The sequence below is a fragment of the Phyllobates terribilis genome, unplaced genomic scaffold (assembly GCF_046119375.1).
Source record: "Phyllobates terribilis strain yellow unplaced genomic scaffold, ASM4611937v1 Scaffold_11__3_contigs__length_659146591, whole genome shotgun sequence".
NCBI lineage: Eukaryota > Metazoa > Chordata > Amphibia > Anura > Dendrobatidae > Phyllobates > Phyllobates terribilis.
This window is the reverse complement of record NW_027362771.1, coordinates 626,607,144-626,629,066: the sequence shown is the minus strand read 5'-3', so window position 1 is coordinate 626,629,066 and position 21,923 is coordinate 626,607,144. Positions and strand designations below refer to the sequence as shown.

The 21,923-nt window shown below is 40.8% G+C and overlaps 1 protein-coding gene across 1 annotated transcript; it reads right to left on the bottom strand.

Annotated features, from left to right (window-relative positions):
• Positions 1 to 8,028: 8,028 nt before the first annotated feature.
• Positions 8,029 to 15,648, bottom strand: LOC141167453 (olfactory receptor 5G9-like). The gene is made up of 2 exons (XM_073654855.1): positions 14,740 to 15,648; positions 8,029 to 8,067 (listed from the first exon to the last, which is right to left on the bottom strand). Exons 1-2 carry the CDS (start codon positions 15,646 to 15,648, stop codon positions 8,029 to 8,031), a joined length of 948 nt encoding a protein of 315 aa, XP_073510956.1.
• Positions 15,649 to 21,923: the final 6,275 nt, after the last annotated feature.

Genomic DNA, 21,923 nt, shown 5'->3' with positions numbered 1-21,923 from the left:
TTTCCAGTCAAGATACAGATAAACATGATTAGTAATTTTAAATCTGGTGGAGCTTATTATAGATGGCCTAATAGAATCAGTGCTGCACACTGCTACAAAGCCCAAATTATTTTCCAGCCAAGATACAGATAAACATGATTAGTAATTTGAAAGCTTAAAACGGTTGGTAGGGTGATTTTAACCAATCATCAAGCTTTTACTCTCCCCAGGATGACACAGGGGTAGAAAAGTCGTTTCGGATCCATGATTTGTTCATCTTTATGAACGTGAGTCTGTCTACATTATCAGTGGAGAGCCACGTGCGCTTATCTGTCAGCACACCACCAGCAGCGCTGAACACACGTTCAGACAGAACGCTGGCTGCGGGGCATGACAAGATCTCCAAGGCGTAAGTGGCTAGCTCCGGCCATTTATCCAGATTGGAAGCCCAAAAAGAGCAAGGGTCCAGTGACACAGTCGTGGCTTCAATGTTTACTTGGAGATACTCCTGTACCATCGTCTCTAGGCGTTGACTTTGTGTCAGACTTCTTGTCTCCTGTGGCCTTGCAAAGGATGGGCTAAAAAAGTGGTGAAATGATTCCGCAAAATTGATGTTACCAGCAGATACTGTGGTTCTGTTACGGTTTGAGTGCTGAACACTTGACGGTCCCACGGTTGGCAAGTTGGAACTGTGAGATTCACTACGTGCACCACTGGTGTTTTGTGGAAAAGCACATGTAAGATTCTGCAACAGTCTCTGCTGATACTCCTGCATGCGTGCATCCCTTTCTATGGCAGGAATAATTTCAGCAAATTTACTTTTGTACCGGGGATCTAACAGTGTGGCAACCCAGTAGTCAGGATTATTTCTAATTCTCACAATTCGAGGGTCATGTTGCAGGTAGTGCAGCAAGAAGGCACTCATGTGTGTTGCGCATCCAGGAGCACCAAGTCCATGTTGTGTTGGTGGCGAGGTAACAATCATGCTTCCTTCCTCTGTCCTCTCCCCCCAACCTCGCACAACAGAAATGTGATCAAGGTCTCCCTCATCTGATGAGTCTTCCATCAGTTCGTCCTCCACTTCTTCCTGGGCTCCTGCACCTTCCTCACTAGTTTGGCTGCTACCATGCGCCCTGGTAAAACCATCTCCCCCACCCTCACATGCCTGCCGCCTTGGTGCTGCCGACCGTCTGGACCTTGCAGATGTTAGCCCTTCCGCATACAACTCCTCCTCCTCTACTTCCTCCACCTCCTCTTGTGCCACCACCTGACTCCGAATTCTGTTTAACATGTGCTCCAGCATGTAAATCACCGGAATAGTCATGCTGATAATGGCATCGTCAGCACTAAACATCTTCGTCGCCATTTCAAAACTGTGCAGAAGGGTGCATAGGTCCCTGATCTGAGACCACTCCTCCAGCGTGATTTGCCCCACCTCTGAATCTCGTTGGCCCAGGCTATACGTCAGAACGTATTGCACCAGGGCTTGTCGGTGCTGCCACAGTCGCTGCAACATGTGCAGAGTTGAATTCCACCAGGTAGGCACATCGCATTTTAGCCGGTGAAGTGGCAGGCCCAACGACTTCTGCAGAGATGTAAGTCGCTGAGCTGCGGGATGCGAACGGCGGAAGTGAGCACACAGCGACCGTGCCCTCTGCAGAAGGCCATCTAGTCTGGGATAGTGGGCTAAAAATTGCTGGACGACCAGGTTCAACACGTGAGCCATAGAAGGCACGTGTGTGACATTGCCCCGGCGAAGGGTCGCACCCAGGTTTGCAGCATTGTCGCACACGGCCTTCCCTGGTTTCAGGTCCAGTGGAGACAACCATTCATGAAATTGGTTCTCCAGAGCTGACCACAACTCCTCAGCTGTGTGACTCACATTTCCCAGACATTTCAATGTAAAAACCGCCTGATGACGTTGAGCCCTACTGCCAGCATAGTAAGGAGGTGTGCAGGATCACTTCTGCGCAGTTAGAAAGCTTGTGGCATGACCAGACAGGCTTTGGGTGCAGGTGGAAGACCGAGAGGAGGTTGAGGAGGCAGAAGCAGTGGAGGAACTTTGACATAAAGAGGATTGACGCACAACTCGTGGGGACGGCAAGACTTGGACAGCAGCCCCTTGTCCTGCTGTCACCATAGTTACCCAGTGCCCAGTCAGCGACATGTAACGCCCCTGTCCATGCCTACTCGTCCAAGTGTCTGTGGTGAAATGCACCCTGTCACACACAGAGTTTCTCAAAGAAGCGGTGATGTTGTGTGCGACATGCTGGTGGAGCGCAGGCACACCTTTCTTTGAGAAGTAGCGCCGACTGGGCATCTGGTACTGGGGCACTGCGACGAACATAAGGTCTCGAAAATCCTCTGTGTCCACCAGGCGGAAAGGCAGCATTTCTGTAGCCAAGAGCTTGCAGATGGTGAAATTCAACCTCTTAGCTTTCTCATGGCTAGGAGGAAATGGTCTTTTACTTGTCCACATCTGAGGGACCGAGGGCTGGCTATTGTGCTTAGACGGGGTTGATAAGGGTGTCCCCGGCAAACTGCCGGTCTGTGAGGAAGATGCAGGCGGACATGTTAGGTTGCCTTGATCCAAAGGTGGTGCTATCGATGTCGGACAGCGCTCAACACCAGCTGGTGTTACCACCTCCAAAGAAAATGATGACCTGCCAATCACGCTGGCTGTTGCGGGTAAAGAGGTGGCAGGTCTGCGTCCCAAAACAGGCGTGACTGCTGTCCCCCCAGTCACAGAGGATGAAGAGGCCGCGGATGCACAAGATATGGCAGACGGTGGTTGGCCCGGCCGGCTAGGCCGCATTGTAGCACACTGAGCTTCCCACTGCAACTTATGCTTCATGTCCATGTGCCGGTTCATGCATGAAGTACTCAAACTATGTATTTTTTGGCCTCTACTTAGCTTTTGCTGACAAATGTTACAGATAACACGAGTTTGGTCATCTTTATCGATCTGAAAAAATGCCCAGGCTATGCAAGGCTTAGCACCCATGCGACCTGAAGAGCCACCACGACTTGTGGTGAGAGGCAGAGTTGTGTTTGAGGATGCAGTTGTTGACGTGCTTCCAGTACTACGTCTCTGTCCAGGAAGGCGCAACCTGACCTCGTCATCACTAGCATCTTCCTCCACCTCCTCTGCTGACCTTATCTCTTGGCTGACTGTGGGTTGACATTAAGTGGGATCTCCAACCTCATCATCATCACCCTGTGCGTTATCACACCCGTCGTCCTCAGAGCCAACCTGTTCCTGCCCTGACAAAAAACTAAAGTTGTCGCTCCAATCAGGTATTTGAGTCTTATCATCGTCTTCCTCATTGTCTCCACCAACAGGAGTTACAGTTTGGGAATGAGGGTCTACATTATGGTCAGAACCTTCTGCGTCTGGTCCTGGATCCGACTCATAAAGATTCTGGGCATCAGTGCAGATCATTTCCTCGTCTGGATTCACAGAAGCGCTGGAGTCGACCTCTGATTCCCAGGCTATAGTATGAGTAAACAGCTCTGCAGACTCAACCATCTGTTCTACCTCATACTCAGACGGGCAGCTGGAGATTTGGGAGCTGTGAGGAAGCAAGTGCGATTGGGGTGACACCTTTGAGGACTGGAGTATTTGTGATGTTGAAGTTGATGTGGAGGAGAGCCCACTTAAAGGAGCACTTGATATCCGTTGAAGCACCTGCTGTTTTTGTGCCTCATCTGGAATTTGTAGCGATTGGCGTGGCCATAAGAAAGGGATCTTATCACATTGTCCGCTAAAAGAAGTAGACATTTTAGTTTGGCTGGAAGATGGTCTTTCTTCTGCAGATGTTACTGTTGCTTTAACACCTACCCCACGGACACAACCTTTTTTCCCCTTCCCAACACACCTATTCCCCTTTCCACCAGCAGCAGGCCTTTTTCCACTCATTTTGGTGGTTAACTAATTCACAACTCTGGAGTTGTTTGCACAAAAAAACAATGGATGGGAACCGAGCAGAGCTGAGTGGCCAAACTGTGGTATTAGGCCAAAACTATTGGCTGGGTTAGATGCAGAAAAAAATTATATTCAATTTGCAACCTGATGGAGGTCTGTATAGATGGATTAATAGAACAAGTCCCACACACAGCTAGAAGCCCAATATTTTTTCAGAGGTAGATGCAGAAAAAAATATATTCAGTTTGCAACCTGATGGAGGTCAGTAAAGATGGACTAATACAACAAGTCCCACACACAGCTAGAAGCCCAATATTTTTTCAGAGGTAGATGCAGAAAAAAATATATTCAGTTTGCAACCTGATGGAGGTCTGTATAGATGGATTAATAGAACAAGTCCCACACACAGCTAGAAGCCCAATATTTTTTCAGAGGTAGATGCAGAAAAAAATATATTCAGTTTGCAACCTGATGGAGGTCTGTAGAGATGGATTAATAGAACAAGTCCCACACACAGCTAGAAGCCCAATATTTTTTCAGAGGTAGATGCAGAAAAAAATATATTCAGTTTGCAACCTGATGGAGGTCTGTATAGATGGATTAATAGAACAAGTCCCACACACAGCTAGAAGCCCAATATTTTTTCAGAGGTAGATGCAGAAAAAAATATATTCAGTTTGCAACCTGATGGAGGTCTGTATAGATGGATTAATAGAACAAGTCCCACACACAGCTAGAAGCCCAATATTTTTGCAGAGGTAGATGCAGAAAAAAATATATTCAGTTTGCAACCTGATGGAGGTCAGTATAGAAGGACTAATACAACAAGTCCCACACACAGCTAGAAGCCCAATATTTTTTCAGAGGTAGATGCAGAAAAAAATATATTCAGTTTGCAACCTGATGGAGGTCTGTATAGATGGATTAATAGAACAAGTCCCACACACAGCTAGAAGCCCAATATTTTTTCAGAGGTAGATGCAGAAAAAAATATATTCAGTTTGCAACCTGATGGAGGTCTGTATAGATGGATTAATAGAACAAGTCCCACACACAGCTAGAAGCCCAATATTTTTTCAGAGGTAGATGCAGAAAAAAATTTATTCAGTTTGCAACCTGATGGAGGTCTGTATACATGGATTAATAGAACAAGTCCCACACACAGCTAGAAGCCCAATATTTTTTCAGAGGTAGATGCAGAAAAAAATATATTCAGTTTGCAACCTGATGGAGGTCTGTATAGATGGATTAATAGAACAAGTCCCACACACAGCTAGAAGCCCAATATTTTTTCAGAGGTAGATGTAGAAAAAAATATATTCAGTTTGCAACCTGATGGAGGTCTGTATAGATGGATTAATAGAACAAGTCCCACACACAGCTAGAAGCCCAATATTTTTTCAGAGGTAGATGCAGAAAAAAATATATTCAGTTTGCAACCTGATGGAAGTCTGTATAGATGGATTAATAGAACAAGTCCCACACACAGCTAGAAGCCCAATATTTTTTCAGAGGTAGATGCAGAAAAAAATATATTCAGTTTGCAACCTGATGGAGGTCAGTATAGATGGACTAATACAACAAGTCCCACACACAGCTAGAAGCCCAATATTTTTTCAGAGGTAGATGCGGAAAAAAATATATTCCGTTTGCAACCTGATGGAGGTAAGTATAGATGGACTAATACAACAAGTCCCACACACAGCTAGAAGCCCAATATTTTTTCAGAGGTAGATGCAGAAAAAAAATATATTCAGTTTGCAACCTGATGGAGGTCTGTATAGATCGATTAATAGAACAAGTCCCACACACAGCTAGAAGCCCAATATTTTTTCAGAGCTAGATGCAGAAAAAAAAATATTCAGTTTGCAACCTGATGGAGGTCAGTATAGATGGATTAATAGAATGATGCTATGCCCAAAAGATTTTACTTCACTAGGTGCAGTAAAAAAATTGGTATTCTATACACAGGTGGTATATCTTGCAACACAGATAGGCTACTCCACTGACTAACACACTCTGCAATAGGCCAAAAAGGATTAGCTTTGCTAGATTCAGCCAAATGCTGTGAAAAAAACTTGCACAGCACTGGCACAGACCTGCCTGGCAAAAACTGATAGGAACTGATGTAACCTCGTCCTGAAAAGGACTCCAATTACAATTAGTCTTTACTCCCACAATCTATCTATTTAAGAGCACAGACCTGCCTGATAAAAGTCGTAGGAAATGCTGTAACCTAGTCCTTAAAAGGACTGCAATCACAACTATTCCCTACTCCCAAGTTATCTGTAGATTTGTGCGAAAATTGGCTTGAAATTAACAAGGTATAGCGCACACAGCAACAGCGGTGCCATCTAACACGCAGCTGCAGCAGTGAGAAAATGGTGGCGACGGGGAAAATGGCTTGGTCTTATAGGGCAAGGACATGTGACATACACTGCCAATCACACATGCCCTTGCTTGTTTGAAAAAAAGCACTTCGCTCCGTGTGTGCGCTGCTGATAGGCTGACAGATTGCACCTCCCCACTGTAAATGCGGGAAAGAGAAAAAAAAATGGAGATCTTCATTGTTCCTGCAGAGATCCATCCCCTGCCCCTCCCCCCGCCCCGCTGTACACTCAAACTGCGTATTAACATTAATTTTCATCATTACTGAGAAAAAATCCAGTTATGATTTTGGTGCACGAACAGTTATCGAACATAACCTCGAACAGCCGAATTTTTCTCAAATTGTTCGTGTTCGCCGAACGGCTCGAACACCGCCCAAAACAGCTCGAATTTGAGATTGGCTAACAGTTCGAGTAGAACAACGCTCATCTCTAGTGCAAACTAATGCAAAAGTGTAAAAATGCATCAAAAACGCTATGTGTGTACATAGCCCAAGGTGTGGAGGAGTATTTTTGTTTTTGGTTAGTTATTATGCCTTATATACAAGTCATTACCCTGAAAGGATGTTCCTTAACATAAATCCCAGGAAAATCCATTTTGGTTTCGTTTTTGCATGATTTATTGTGAATCCGTAAAAGTGGCGTAATATTCTGACTACGTTGTTGACCGCAGTGACCTGGGAGTCAGAAATGCTTCCAGGGGTCTTCTCCATGCTGTTCACATGTCATTTGAGCACTGTTCCTATTGATTTGGGCAATTTTTGACCTTCTGCCGCCGGGGGGAGCCACCTGAAAAATGCTCCAATTTCCCATAAACTTACTTTGGGCTCGTTGCTCGGGACAAGCACCCGAGTATTCCAATTTGCTCGATTTGAACAACGAGTACCCGAGTATTTTAGTGCTCGCCCATCACTAGTTAGTATATCAAAGGGGAGAATAGAGAGCAGAGTGATACCCAGCCGAGGCACAATCACAGAGATTAGTATAAAAAATTGTACAAATATATCAACAAGTTGCACAGTATGTCCAAGAAATAGTTTTAATTTTTAGTGGTCTGGTAGAGCCATCTAGTGGACAACTATTGGCATGACACAGTGTCAGTCTGAGGAACATATCGGGTAATGTAAGTAAATTTGAAATAGAAGTTCAACCACTTTATACATCGTTCAGAGTGAGTAAAAGTAGATCAAAGTTTCATTATGTAAAATTGTGGATAAGGAAATGCAATATATATATATATATATTTTTTTTTTTTCATGTATATCGGAGCCTTTTTTCGCCAAGATATATTATAAATTGCATTTAAAGGGGCATTCCCATCTCCAAGATGTTATCCCAATATGTAGTAGGTGTAATAATAATATTAGCAAATGCCTCCAATTAAAAATGTAGTATAATTCTTCTGATTTGCTTAGTCACCCCATGTGCAGGATATTGCAGTATCTTAGGTATCCATGGTTATGACCATTAACAACTAACTAGCTAACGAACAGTCACTATATCAGTGGTCGTATCCATAGATACCTAAGATACTGCTCTGCCCTGCAAATGGGGTTAGCAACAAAGTGAATCAGAAGAACTACACTACATTTCTAGTTGGAGGTATTTGCTAATATTATTATTATTGCATCTACTACATATTGGGATAGGATCTTGGTGATCGGAAAACCCCTTTAACACAAGCACACAATATATTTTAAATATTCTCTTAAGCCTATAATAAAATATATGTTTTATTCACATTCTATGTCCTTTCTTACTCATGTTCCTGAGTTTGTGGACTGTTTGCTTTCAAATGACAAAGCTGAATGTAAATGACATTCTGACCCTGGCTTCAGATGTTTCCAGAATTCCAAATTTTGGAAACCATGTATTTCTGGAGCTTTGTGCTCCGGGACACAGTCACATTGGAGCAGTGATGGCCATCCCCCAAATTTGGCCAATAGTCAAAAATATCTTTGTCATTACCCTTTAATGGAATCCCCAGTCCCAACACACAAATCCAACTGTGAACTATTTCCTTAATAGTAATTAGTATGGCTATTTACAAACTTTTGCACAAAAAAATGTCATTGTTTTATTGTGGTCAACTATGTGAAACATGAAGATAGACAAAACGGGGCTCGGTCAGTGGTCTCGTGACACCTCTAAAATGGCTACATCAGAAAGGCTTAGCGCAAGCCACTCCATTTACCAGATTCCAATACTTCCTTTGGCCTTTTCCTGGGTCAAGGCCGAGGAGTCAGCTGCTGATCATTGCTGAAGGTTGGCACTAGATATTTTGGTCAGAACCAGAAGTTCCGTCAAGGAACAAAATCAGAAGGCAGAAAAAAGTCAGAAGAAGTTCAATATTAAAATAAGGATATCACATACTGACAGCAGCTGGACTCACAATGTGAACCTGGGCTAGAAAAATTATCTCTTGCAGCTCGTAGCAGTAATCTGGAACTATTAAGTAGGGTGTGATGCTGTTCAACTGGACAAGGTAGGGGGTTAATCACTCCAGCTTGACTGTACACACCCCTATACTACCAGACTAGATGGCAGTAGAGGACACAGCCGCCCTGGTCTGAATTGATATATAGAGAACGTGCCGTCCAGAGAATCTGGTCACGATAACTCCCCCACGAAGAGCATCACTAGCAAAATGATAACAGTGGCACATGGTGACAAAAGAAGACATCACAGGAGTAGGTGCCTGAGAAGATGTGATTGTACCCCCCTTTTTTATGAGGGTACTCCTTACCATTGGGACAAAATTTGCCCTGAAACAGTATATCAAATGTCTTGATCAGGTTCTTGGCTTTGATATTACTTGAAGGATCTCTGCTCTGGCTCTCTACCTTTTCATTGTAACATATATTGTAAGGAATATCTCACCACATGAGAATTCAGGATCCTCAGCACATCATACAACAAGTTTCCTTTGAGTTTCCTGGGAGAGGTATCTCTAACAGGATGAAATAGAGCGTGATATCACTGGAGGAAGAAATTATGAAACACATTAGGAATTTGGAAGGTTTCAGTCTGAAAGCTTCAGGCTTAGTGACATTAATATTTTGAAAAGGACGGATAAATTTTGGACGCAGCTTAACAGAAAGAACCAGCTTTATATTTCTCATAGACAGCCACTCCTTGTTCCCAACTTCAGAGCTTGGGTCCTTAAAATGTCTCTTATTAGCAGCTGAGGTCTGACTCAAGTTTTATCTGACTTTAGACCAGATACCATTTAATTTATCCACAGACTTTTTAACTTCTGTAGTTTCTATCACAATGATCAAAATGGAACCAAGATGAGAATGCTACCCAAGATTACAGAAAAACTGAAACGTTTAATGGATCCTTAATATTGACTTTATTAATAGTAGATATAATTTAAACGATTACAGTAGAATTTAATTCTTAAATTTTACAAAAATCTGCATTCCCTAAAATGGCTACAATGGACAAGTTTAGCGCAAGCTACTCCATTTATAAGATCTAGTATACCACAAAAGGTCACAAACTTATATGCTTCCAATAAATATATCACCATCAAAGAAACCTAGGCCATATGCGCCTCGGTTTAAATGGAAGAACAATAGAAAGACACATAAAATTAATTATTATTTATTTCAACAGATTAAAATAGAAACAGGATTAAAAAACAAGTGCCCTCAGAATACATAACAAACATATTCCCTTAGCTAAACAAATACAGTGGTGCGGGGCCCTATATCAAAAAGGATCAAAAGGTACAGTCATATGAAAAAGTTTGGGCACCCCTATTAATCTTAAGCTTAATGTTCTATAAAAATTGGTGTTTTTGCAACAGCTATTTCAGTTTGATATATGTAATAACTGTTGGACACAGTAATGTTTCTGCCTTGAAATGAGGTTCATTGTACTAACAGAAAATGTGCAATCTGCATTCAAACAAAATTTGACAGGTGCATAAGTATGGGCACCTCACCAGAAAAGTGACATTAATAGTTTGTAGATCCTCCTTTTGCAAAAATAACAGCCTCTAGTCGCTTCCTGTAGCTTTTAATGAGTTCCTGGATCCTGGATGAAGGTATTTTTGACCATTCCTCTTTACAAAACAATTCCAGTTCAGTTAAGTTTGATGGTCGCCGAGCATGGACAGCCCTCTTCAAATGATCCCACAGATGTTCAATGATATTCAGGTCTGGGGACTGGGATGGCCATTCCAGAACATTGTAGTTGTTCCTCTGCATGAATGCCTGAGTAGATTTGGAGCGGTGTTTTGGATCATTGTCTTGCTGAAAGATCCATCCACTTTGTAACTTCATATTTTTCACTGATTCTTGAACACTATTGTCAAGAATCTGCTGATACTGAGTGGAATCCATGCATCCCTCAACTTTAACAAGATTCCCAGTGCCAGCATTGACCACACAGCCCCAAAGCATGATGGAACCTCCACCAAATTTTACTGTGGGTAGCAAGTGTTTTTCTTGGAATGCTGTGTTTTTTTGCCACCATGCATAACGCCTTTTTGTATGACCAAATAACTCAATCTTGATTTCATCAGTCCACAGGACCTTCTTCCAAAAAGAAATTGGCTTCTCCAAATGTGCTTTTGCATACCTCAGCCAACTCTGTTTGTGGCGTGCTTGCAGAAACGGCTTCTTTCGCATCACTCTCCCATACAGCTTCTCCTTGTGCAAAGTGCCTTGTATAGTTGACCGATGCACAGTGACACCATCTGCAGCAAGTTGATGCTGCAGCTCTCTGGAGGTGGTCTGAGGATTGTCCTTGACTGATCTCACCATTCTTCTTCTCTGCCTTTCTGATGTTTTTCTTGGCCTGCCACTTCTGGCCTTAACAAGAACTGTCCCTGTGTTCTTCCATTTCCTTACTATGTTCCTCACAGTGGAAACTGACAGGTTAAATCTCTGAGACAGCTTTTTGTATGCTTCCCCTGAACAACTATGTTGAATAATCTTTGTTTTCAGATCATTTGACCGTTGTTTTGAGGAGCACATGATGCCACTCTTCAGAGGAGATTCAAACAGGAGAACAACTTGCAAGTGGCCACTTTAAGTAGCTTTTCTCATGATTGCATACACCTGGCTATAAAGTTCAAAGCTCCATGAGGTTACAAAACCAAAAAAAGTGTTTTAGTAAGTCAGTAAAAAGTAGGTAGGAGTATTTAAAACAAGAAAATGATAAGGGTGCCCATACTTATGCACCTTTCAAATTTTGTTTGAATGCAGATTGCACATTTTCTGTTAGTACAATAAACCTCATTTCAAGGCAGAAACATTACTGTGTCCAACAGTTATTACATATATCAAACTGAAATAGCTGTTGCAAAAACACCAATTTTTATAAAACATTAAGCTTAAGATTAATAGGGGTGCCCAAACTTTTTCATATGACTGTATATTACAACTGTAATAAATATTGTGCACAATTCCTAAAAAAAGGGGGCTAATAATAATATAATAATTTGATAATTTAATATCGGTAAATAGTACAGCCTGCAGATAAGTAAAGTGCAAATGGGACTGAAACAGTATCAAAATATATATCCAGGTGGATGCATAGAAATAAAAGCACAGAAGTAATGTGTACACCTCAAAAGAGATTACTTACATAATGACCACCAAGGGAATAGCAAGGGGAGATATGCCGTCCATTACCTCTGTGCTTTTATTTCTATGCATCCACCTGACAGGTCTTGTTGTTAGCACTTGCTAAATGGGATGCATAAGATGTAATTACAATCATTGCACTACCTTTGTTCTTCTGGTACACCTGCAAGTGTATTTTTGTATGCACTAATCTCTTTATGCACTTTTTCACTTTATATATTTATTTATAATTTGACTTAGGGTGTATGTATATATATATATATATATATATATATATATATATATATATATATATATATATATATATACATATATATATATATATTAATTTTCAGATTTTGATACTGTTTCAGGCCCATTTGCACTTTACTTATCTGCAGGTTGTACTATTTACCGATATTAAATTATCAAATTATTATATTATTATTAGCCCCCTTTTTTTAGGAATTGTGCACAATATTTATTACAGTTGTAATATACCTTTTGATCCTTTTTTATATAGGGCCCCGCACCACTGTATTTGTTTAGCTAAGGGAATATGTTTGTTATGTATTCTGAGGGCACTTGTTTTTTAATCCTGTTTCTATTTTAAACTGTTGAAATAAATAATAATTAATTTTATGTGTCTTTCTATTGTTCTTCCATTTAAACCGAGGCGCATATGGCCTAGGTTTCTTTGATGGTGATCCATTTATAAGATCTGTAGACTTCGCCCTTTAACCCCGGTACAGGTATCAGGATTTTCTCAGGGATCCATGAATTGGGGCCATGAAGTTGGCTGCTGGATGGTGGTGCAGGCTGGCAGGAATGGTCAAGTAGCTTGGTCAGAACCGGGTCATGAAACAAAAGCAAAAAACAGGAGAATCTTTCATAAACATGGTGAGGTCAAAACCAGGAGGACAAGCTCGGAACAAAAAAAAATGCAGATGAAATGTTGTGAAATATGAACAGCAGCAGGAGCAGGTCGTGAATGAGATGTGACAATAGAAAGCTCAAAGTGTTATTATTATTATTATTTATTTATATAGCGCCATTGATTCCATGGTGCTGGACATAAGAAGGGGTTACATACCAAATACAGATATCACTAACAGTAAACAAACTAACAATGATAGACAGGTACAGAGGGAAGAGGACCCTGCCCGTCAGGGCTCACAGTCTACAAGGAATGGGTGAGGATACAGTAGGTGAGGGTAGAGCTGGTCGTGCAGTGGTATGGTGGAGCGGTGGTTACGGCATGTTGTAGGCTTGTCGGAAGAGGTGGGTCTTCAGGTTCCTTTTAAAGGTTTCCATGGTAGGTGAGAGTCTGATGTGTTGGAGTAAAGAGTTCCAGAGTAGGGGGGATGTACAGGAGAAATCTTGCATGTAATTGTGGGAAGAGGAGATAAGAGGGGAGTAGAGAAGGAGATCTTGTGAGGATCAGAGGATGCGTGTAGGTACCGAGAGACTCGGTCACAGATGTATGGGGGAGACAGGTTGTGAATGGCTTTGTATGCCAGGGTTAGGGTCTTGAACTTGAGTCTCTAGCCAATGGGGAGACAGTGAAGGGATTGACAGAGGAGAGAGGCTGGGGAGTAGCTTTGGGACAGGTAGATTAGTCGGGCAGCAGAGTTTAGGATAGATTGAAGGGGTGCGAGAGTGTGAAAAGGGAGACCACAAAGCAGGAGTTTGCAGTAGTCGAGGCGGGGGGTGATGAGGGCGTGCACTAGTGTTTTTGCACATTCATGGTTGAAGAATGTGCTGATCCTGGAGATATTTTTGAGTTGGAGTCAGCGGGAAGTGGAAAGGGCTTACATATGAGGTTTGAAGGAGAGATTAGAGCCCAGGGTTACTCCGAGGCAGCGAGCTTGCAGGACTGGGGAGAGTGGACAGCCATTAACTTTGATGGATAAGTCGGATGGGGAGTTGAGTGAGGTGGGGTAAAGATGATGAATTCTGTTTTATCCATGTTAAGTTTTAGAAATCTGTCAGAGAAGAAGGATGAAATAGCGGACAGACATTGTGGGATTCTGGTTAGTAGGGAGAAGATATTAGGTCCGGAAAGGTAGATCTGTGTGTCATCAGCATAGAGGTGATACTGAAAGCCATGAGACTATGAGCTGTCCCAGGCCATAGGTGTAGATGGAGAAGAGCAGGGGCCCTAGAACTGAGCCTTGGGGAACACCGACAGATAGGGGTCGAGATGTGGAGGTGTTCTTCTATCCATTGATGGAACACAAATTCTCTTTACGGCATTCGAGTTTAAATCAAATATAGTAATAAAAAAATGTTTTCACCATTCAAATTGTAAAAATCTAATGTTTTACTTTCAATCCATAGGAAGATGTGTTGCATGTAGTCTCTATATGTTGCAGCTAGAAATGAATAAATCTCCCATATTTCACATTTTTGATATACAATCAAATTTGGTCTGGAAATAGGATTCCCAAATTTATTATATGTGAAATAAAGGTTCTATGATAGACATTACCTAAGTTTTGTTATTAGTCCAGATTCTAGCTGAGAATCAGTAGGAAAGCTTATCTTGTGATGGGTGAGGTTGGCATAGTATTATATTATTTTTATCCTCTTCCTGACCCGAAAATGTTGATCAGCCAGAAGCCATTGTGCTGGATTCAAGGGAATCAAATCACAAAAATATTGGATCCCGACATTCAATTTTTTGTGAAATTTGCAGAAAATTCCATTTACTTTTCATTGATTTAGTCAACTCTAGTTGCAATACAACTTCTAATGGATTAAAAATAATGCTTTGGTTAATGATTTGATGCATAGATGAATAAGGCCTTCACATATTAGCATTGAGATGAACATTCAAACTCATTTTGTTTAAAGAAATATAAATCATCTTGTGCGCAGCTCTCCTAATCTCATTGTTCCTCAGACTGTAGATAATGGGATTCATCAATGGTGTAACTACTATATACAGCAAGGATCTGTATTTGTTGATATTGGATGAGCTCTCATCAGATGGAGTCATGTAGACCGCGATTAGGGTGCCGTAATATGCACAAACTGTGGTCAGGTGGGAGCTACAAGTGGAGAAGGCCTTTTTTCTACCATAAGATGAAGAAATTTTAAGGATTGCAAAAAAAATGCAAAAGTAGGAAATAATGATGAAAAAAAATGGTAAAAAAAGCATAAAGATGCCGTAAACAAAGTCCTGCAACATTACAATAGAAATATCCGAAGTGGCCAATTCCAATAAGGGACCAAGGTCACAAAAGAAGTGGTCTATGTAATTCAGGCCACAGAAATTCAACTGGATAATAACAAAGAACTCACTTGTTGTCAATACAATGACCAAAAACCAGGCTCTGATGACAAGTCGAAGGCAAAGATCTGTACTTATGAGTGAGGAATATCGTAATGGATGACAAATGGCCAAATACCGATCATAAGACATGATGGCAATGAGGAAACATTGAACCAATTCAAATATGCTAAAGAAATACAGCTGTATCAGACAACCCCAAAGGGACAAAACTCCCTCCTCCACAAACATTATGTCCAACATCATGGGGATAACACAAGTTGTCAATAAGACATCTGCTATGGATAAATGTTTCAGGAAGAAAAACATTGGAATTTTGAGATGGTCAATAATGGTCACTAAAAGAATAATGAGAAGATTTCCACCCAGTATACATATGTAACACAGAATAAATAGAAGGAATAAAAGAGGTTTGCATTTGGATAGACTTTGGAATCCAAGAAGACGTATCTGAGTTACTTGTGTCTGATTCTCTTCACACATGATTAATATATCAATAAATATCCAAGAATTATTTTCTCTAAAAATTAAGAGCATTTATTCAAGTACGTCTATAAAGTTCTTTAAATAAAGCCCATTTAAAAACAATTCCAAGTGCTTTATTTTATTTATTGATAGTTTTCATCATTGGAGGAAGCTCACAAGAATTTTGGGTAATTTTCATCTGTGAAATGATCTCTGTGCAATGTTGTCTCTTCTGATGTAAAGGCAAAATCTTCCAGATATTCACGTCTTTTATAATTTCAGAAAAACATATCAAATGCCCTCTGGATCCTGATAATCACACTCAAGTGAATGCCCTAAAATAAGAGACCGGTCGATTAAACAAATTGATAATTTACCTGTCTTCTGGGAATTTTGGTAAAAAAAAAAAAAAAGCTGTTGTGCTTTTTTTACTAAATACCCAGAATACAGTGCATTGTGAAAGTATTTGGCCCCCTTGAACTTTTCTACCTTTTGCCACATTTCTGGCTTCAAACATAAAGATATAAAATTATAATTTTTTTTGGAAGAATCAACAACAAGTGGGACACAATTGTGAAGTGGAACGAAATTTATTGGATATTTTAAACTTTCTTAACAAATTAAAAACTGAAAAGTGGGGCGTGCAATATTATTCGGCCCCCTTGAGTTAATACTTTGTAGCGCCACCTTTTGATGCGATTACAGATGCAAGTCGCTTGGGGTATGTCTCTATCAGTTTTGCACATCGAGTGGCTGAAATTCTTGCCCATTCTTCCTTCCAATACAGCTTGAGCTCATTGAGGTTGGATGGAGGGCGTTTGTGGACAGCAGTTTTCAGCTCTTTCACAGATTCTCGATTGGATTCAGGTCTGGACTTTGACTTGGCCATTCTAACACCTGGATACGTTTATTTTTGAACCATTCCATTGTAAATTTTGCTTTATGTTTTGGATCATTGTCTTGTTGGAAGACAAATCTCCATCCAGTCTCAGGTCTTTTGCAGACTCCAACAGGTTAACTTCCAGAATAGTCCTGTATTTGTCTCCGTCCAGCTTCCTATCAATTTTAACCATCTTCCCTGTCCCAAAAAGCATTTTGAAGCTTTTTTTTTAAGCTTTTTTCACTGTTTTCAGAACATTAACAATAAGAACATGGAAGAGTCCAGGAGCCATTTGGTGAGCTGCATATCCTGCTACATGTTCACAGACTTGACAGTGGAAAAGCCAAACTTCACATGCCAGAAATGCAAGCTTGTGTCCCTGTTGGAGGAAAAGTTGCGAAATCTAGAAGAGAGGTTAACTACCTTGAAAATCATTAAGGAAGGTGAAGAGTTCTTAGACAGAGCAGAATTATCTCTTCATGATTCAGAAAGAGAAGAAATTCGAACTGCACCTGACGAAACAGAGGAATGGAAGCATGTGACCCACAGAAGCAGGAGGATCGAGAGGCAGTCAGCACCCATACTGCTCAGGAACCAGTACCAGGCTCTCACGCAGGAGAACCATGAAGAAATACAGCAAAATAAGACTTTGCCAGCAATGAATAACCTTGTAAGCCCCCAGAATCCTCCTGGATGGAGAAAGAAGAATGTTGTGAAGAAAAAACGGAGAGTGGTGGTCATGGGGGATTCCCTGTTAAGAGGAACAGAGGCCGCTATCTGCAGACCAGACATAACCTCAAGAGAAATGTGCTGTCTTCCAGGAGCAAAAATTAAAGATGTGTCTGACAGGATATCAAGACTCTTCAGACCTACAGATCACTACCCATTCCTGCTAATACATGTGGGGACAAATGACACCGCAAGAAAGGACCTGCAAACCATCTGCAGTGACTTTGAAGACTTAGGCAAGAAAGTGAAAGAATTGGGAGCGTAGGTGGTCTTCTCATCCATCCTCCCAGTGGATGGCCATGGAACAATGAGGTGGAATAAGATTCTACAGGTGAACAACTGGCTACGTCGATGGTGCCGTCAACAAGGATTTGGATTTCTGGATCACGGAATGAATTACCTATACGATGGACTACTTGCTAGAGATGGGGTGCACCTTACGAAGACTGGAAAACATGTATTTGGAAGTCGCCTTGCTACACTCATCAGAAGAGCTTTAAACTAGAACAATGTGGGAAGGGAAGCAAAAGGCCAGAAAAAGCCATACAGCTGACAAATACTATTGAGATCTCTGCTACTGGAAGTGGAAAGGAAGAACAAAGACAAAACAATTTAAATAATAAAAATATGGGAGGAAGAGAAACCAATCACAAACTAAAATGTTTTTATACAAATGCACAAAGCATGGGCAACAAACAAGGAGAATTGGAACTACTAATGCAGGAAAAGGAATATGATGTCATTGGAATCACTGAAACTTGGTGGGACGATACACATGATTGGAATAAAAGGCTAAAAGGATACAACTTATTTGCAAAAAACAGACTTGATAAACGAGGAGGAGGTGTTGCATTGTATGTTAGAAAAGCGTATATCTGCACAGAGATTGAAGCTTCAGAGACTGGGAGTTCTGTGGAAACTGTTTGGGTAAGAATACAAGGAGAGAACAACGGAAAGGACACCATTGTAGGCATTTACTACAGGCCACCTGGGCAAGCTGAAGATATGGATGAACTCTTTATGTATCAAATGACCAAGTTCTCCAAGAAATATGACGTAGTGGTCATGGGAGATTTCAATTATCCAGACATTTGTTGGGAATCTCTCTCAAGTAAAACTAACAGGTCAAGCAAATTCTTATCCTCTCTTGCTGACAACTTTATCTTCCAAAAGGTAGGGGAGAAAACAAGGGGATCTGCTACTTTGGATCTAATCCTTATAAACAGGGAGAAAATGGTTGAGGAGGTAAAGGTGGCTGGGACCCTAGGAGGCAGCGATCATGCTATTATAGAATTTTGGATAACTAGAGGAGGAAGACATGTGAAGACTCAGACTTCAAGGTTAGATTTTAGAAAGGCAGATTTTAAGAGACTCAGAAAGAGAATAGGAGGGATCCAATGGCTGGATGTCCTTAAGGACAAAAATGTCCAGGAAGAATGGGAAATTTTTAAAAATGAGATTCTCAAAGCACAATCGTTAACAATCCCGAAAAGTAGGAAGAATGGGAAGCATTTAAGGAAACCAGGATGGATGAACACAGAACTTAAACACATGCTAAAAAGAAAGAAAGAAATGTTTATTAAATGGAAAGAGGGAGGCATATCTAAAGAAGATTATAATGCAGTCTGCAGATCCTGTAGGGCACGTATCAGGTTAGCTAAAGCTGACAATGAATTAAGGCTTGCAAGAGATGTCAAAAGCAATAAAAAAGGATTTTGGGGGTATGTCAAAAGTAAAAGAAAAGTCAAAGATGCTATAAGATTTTTACAGGATGAAAATGGAGAAATGGTAAGAGAGGATGTTGAGAAGGCCGAACTTTTTAATTCCTATTTTGCATCTGTTTTCTCTCAGAAAGAAAATGTAACATCAACTGATCTTCACTGTCCTTTTAAAGGAATAGAGGAATCCAAGTTATCTGTAAACAGAAAGATTGTGAGGGAATATTTAGCTAACATAAAGGAATTCAAGTCTCCAGGTCCAGATGAATTACACCCCAGAGTACTGAAGGAGATCGTAGAAGAAATTTTAGAACCACTCTCCATAATCTTTGAAAATTCTTGGAGAACAGGAGAAGTCCCAGAAGACTGGAGAAGAGCAAATGTTGTTCCTATCTTCAAAAAGGGGAAGAAGGTGGACCCAGGGAACTATAGGCCGGTGAGTCTGACTTCTATACCAGGAAAGATCTTTGAACAAATTATTAAACAACATGTATGTAAGTAAATGGATAAGAATGAAGTGATTAACCAGAGTCAGCATGGGTTTGTAACTAACAAGTCATGTCAGACTAACTTAATTTCCTTCTATGACAGAATCACTGACTGGGTGGATCAGGGAAATGCTGTAGATATAGTAGATCTTGACTTCAGCAAAGCATTTGACAAAGTATCTCACACCATCCTTATTGAAAAAATGACCAAGTATGCAATGGACCAGGCAACTGTTAGGTGGATTCATAACTGGCTTAGTGATCGGACTCAAAGGGTGGTTGTAAATGGCTTCACATCCAGCTGGATGAATGTCTCAAGTGGGGTACCACAGGGCTCCGTCCTGGGACCTGTATTGTTCAACATCTTTATCAATGATTTAGATGAAGGAATTGAGGGTAAACTGATTAAATTTGCTGATGACACAAAGCTAGGAGGGATAGCTAATACTAGAGAAGAGAGAGAGAGGATTCAAAAAGACCTAAATAAACTGGAGCAGTGGGCAGCAACCAACAGAATGGTTTTTAACAGGGAAAAATGCAAAGTACTACATCTGGGCAATAAAAATGAAAAAAGCATATACAGAATGGTAGGAATAGAGCTAAGCAACAGTACATGTGAAAAAGACTTAGGTATACTAATAGATCATAGACTGAACATGAGTCAACAGTGTGATGCAGCAGCAAAAAAGGCAAATACAATTCTGGGATGTATTAACAGAAGCATACAGTCTAGATCACGTGAAGTCATTATCGGTCTTTACTCCTCTTTGGTCAGACCTCATCTGGAATACTGTGTACAGTTTTGGGCACCACATTTTAAAAAAGACATAGACAAACTGGAGCAAGTTCAGAGAAGAGCGACCAGAATGGTGACTGGTCTGCAAACCATGTCCTATGAGGAACGGTTGCAGGATTTGGGAATGTTTAGCTTGCAAAAAAGAAGACTGAGAGGAGACTTAATAGCTGTCTACAAATATGTCAAGGGCTGTCACATTGTAGAAGGATCATCTTTATTCTCATTTGCACAAGGAAAGACTAGAAGCAATGGGATGAAACTAAATGGGAGGAGACACATATTAGATATTAGAAAAAACTTTTTGACAGTTAGGGTGATTAATGAGTGGAACAGGCTGCCACGAGAGGTGGTGAGTTCCCCTTCAATGGACGTCTTCAAACAGAGGCTGGACAGACATCTGTCTGAGATGATCTAGTGAATCCTGCTTTGAGCAGGGGGTTGGACCAGATGACCCAGGAGGTCCCTTCCAACTCTACCATTCTATGATTCTATGATTCTATGATTCCCTGCTGAAGAAAAGCAGGCCCAAACCATGATGCTGCCTCCACCATGTTTGACAGTGGGGATGGTGTTTTGAGGGTGATGAGCTGTGTTGCTTTTACACCAAACATATCGTTTTGCATTGTGGCCAAGAAAGTTTGATTTTCATTTCATCTTACCAGAGCACCTTATTCCACATGTTTGGTGTGTCTCCCAGGTGGCTTGTGGCAAACTTTAAATGAGACTTTTTATGGATATCTTTGAGAAATGGCTTTCTTCTTGCCACTCTTCCATAAAGGCCAGATTTGTGCAGTGTACGACTGATTGTTGTCCTATGGACAGACTCTCCCACCTCAGCTATAGATTTCTGCAGGTCACCCAGAGAGATCATGGGCCTTTTGGCTGCATCTCTGATCAGTCTTCTCCTTGTTCAAGATGAAAGTTTAGAGGGATGGCCGGGTCTTGGAAGATTTTCAATCGTCTGATACTCCTTCCATTTCAATATGATCGCTTGCACAGTGCTCCTTGAGATGTTTAAAACTTGGGAAATCTTTTTGTATCCAAATCTGGCTTTAAACTTTGCCACAACAGTGTCTCGGACCTGCCTGGTGTGTTCCTTGGTCCGTCTTCATGATGCTCTCTGCACTTGAAGCAGAACCCTGAGACTATCACAGAGCAGGAGCATTTATATGGAGACTTGATTACACACATGTGGATTCTATTTATCATTACCAGTCATTTAGGACAACATTGGATCATTCAGAGATCCTCACTGAACTTCTGGAGTCAGTTTGCTGCACTGAAAGTAAAGGGGCCGAATAATATTGCACGCCCAAATTTTCAGTTATTAATTTTTTTAAAAAGTTTAAAATATCCAATAAATTTCGTTCCACTTCACAATTGTGTCCCACTTGTTGTTGATTCTTCCCCCAAAAAATTAAAATTTTATATCTTTATGTTTGAAGTCAGAAATGTGGCAAAAGGTAGAAATACTTTCACAATGCACTGTATATAAGCTTACAAAAATATAAAGTAATTTAATGTATATATACAATAGAGTGAGACAGTTTTAAGAAAGAGAGTAAAGAATGAAACAATTAAAAATGTTAACAGTTTTTTTTTTGTCAAGTAGTAAAATGCAAAGAGAATGAGCAAAAGAGAGATATAAATGAAATTATTTTTTGATGTTACCAACCTTTGCC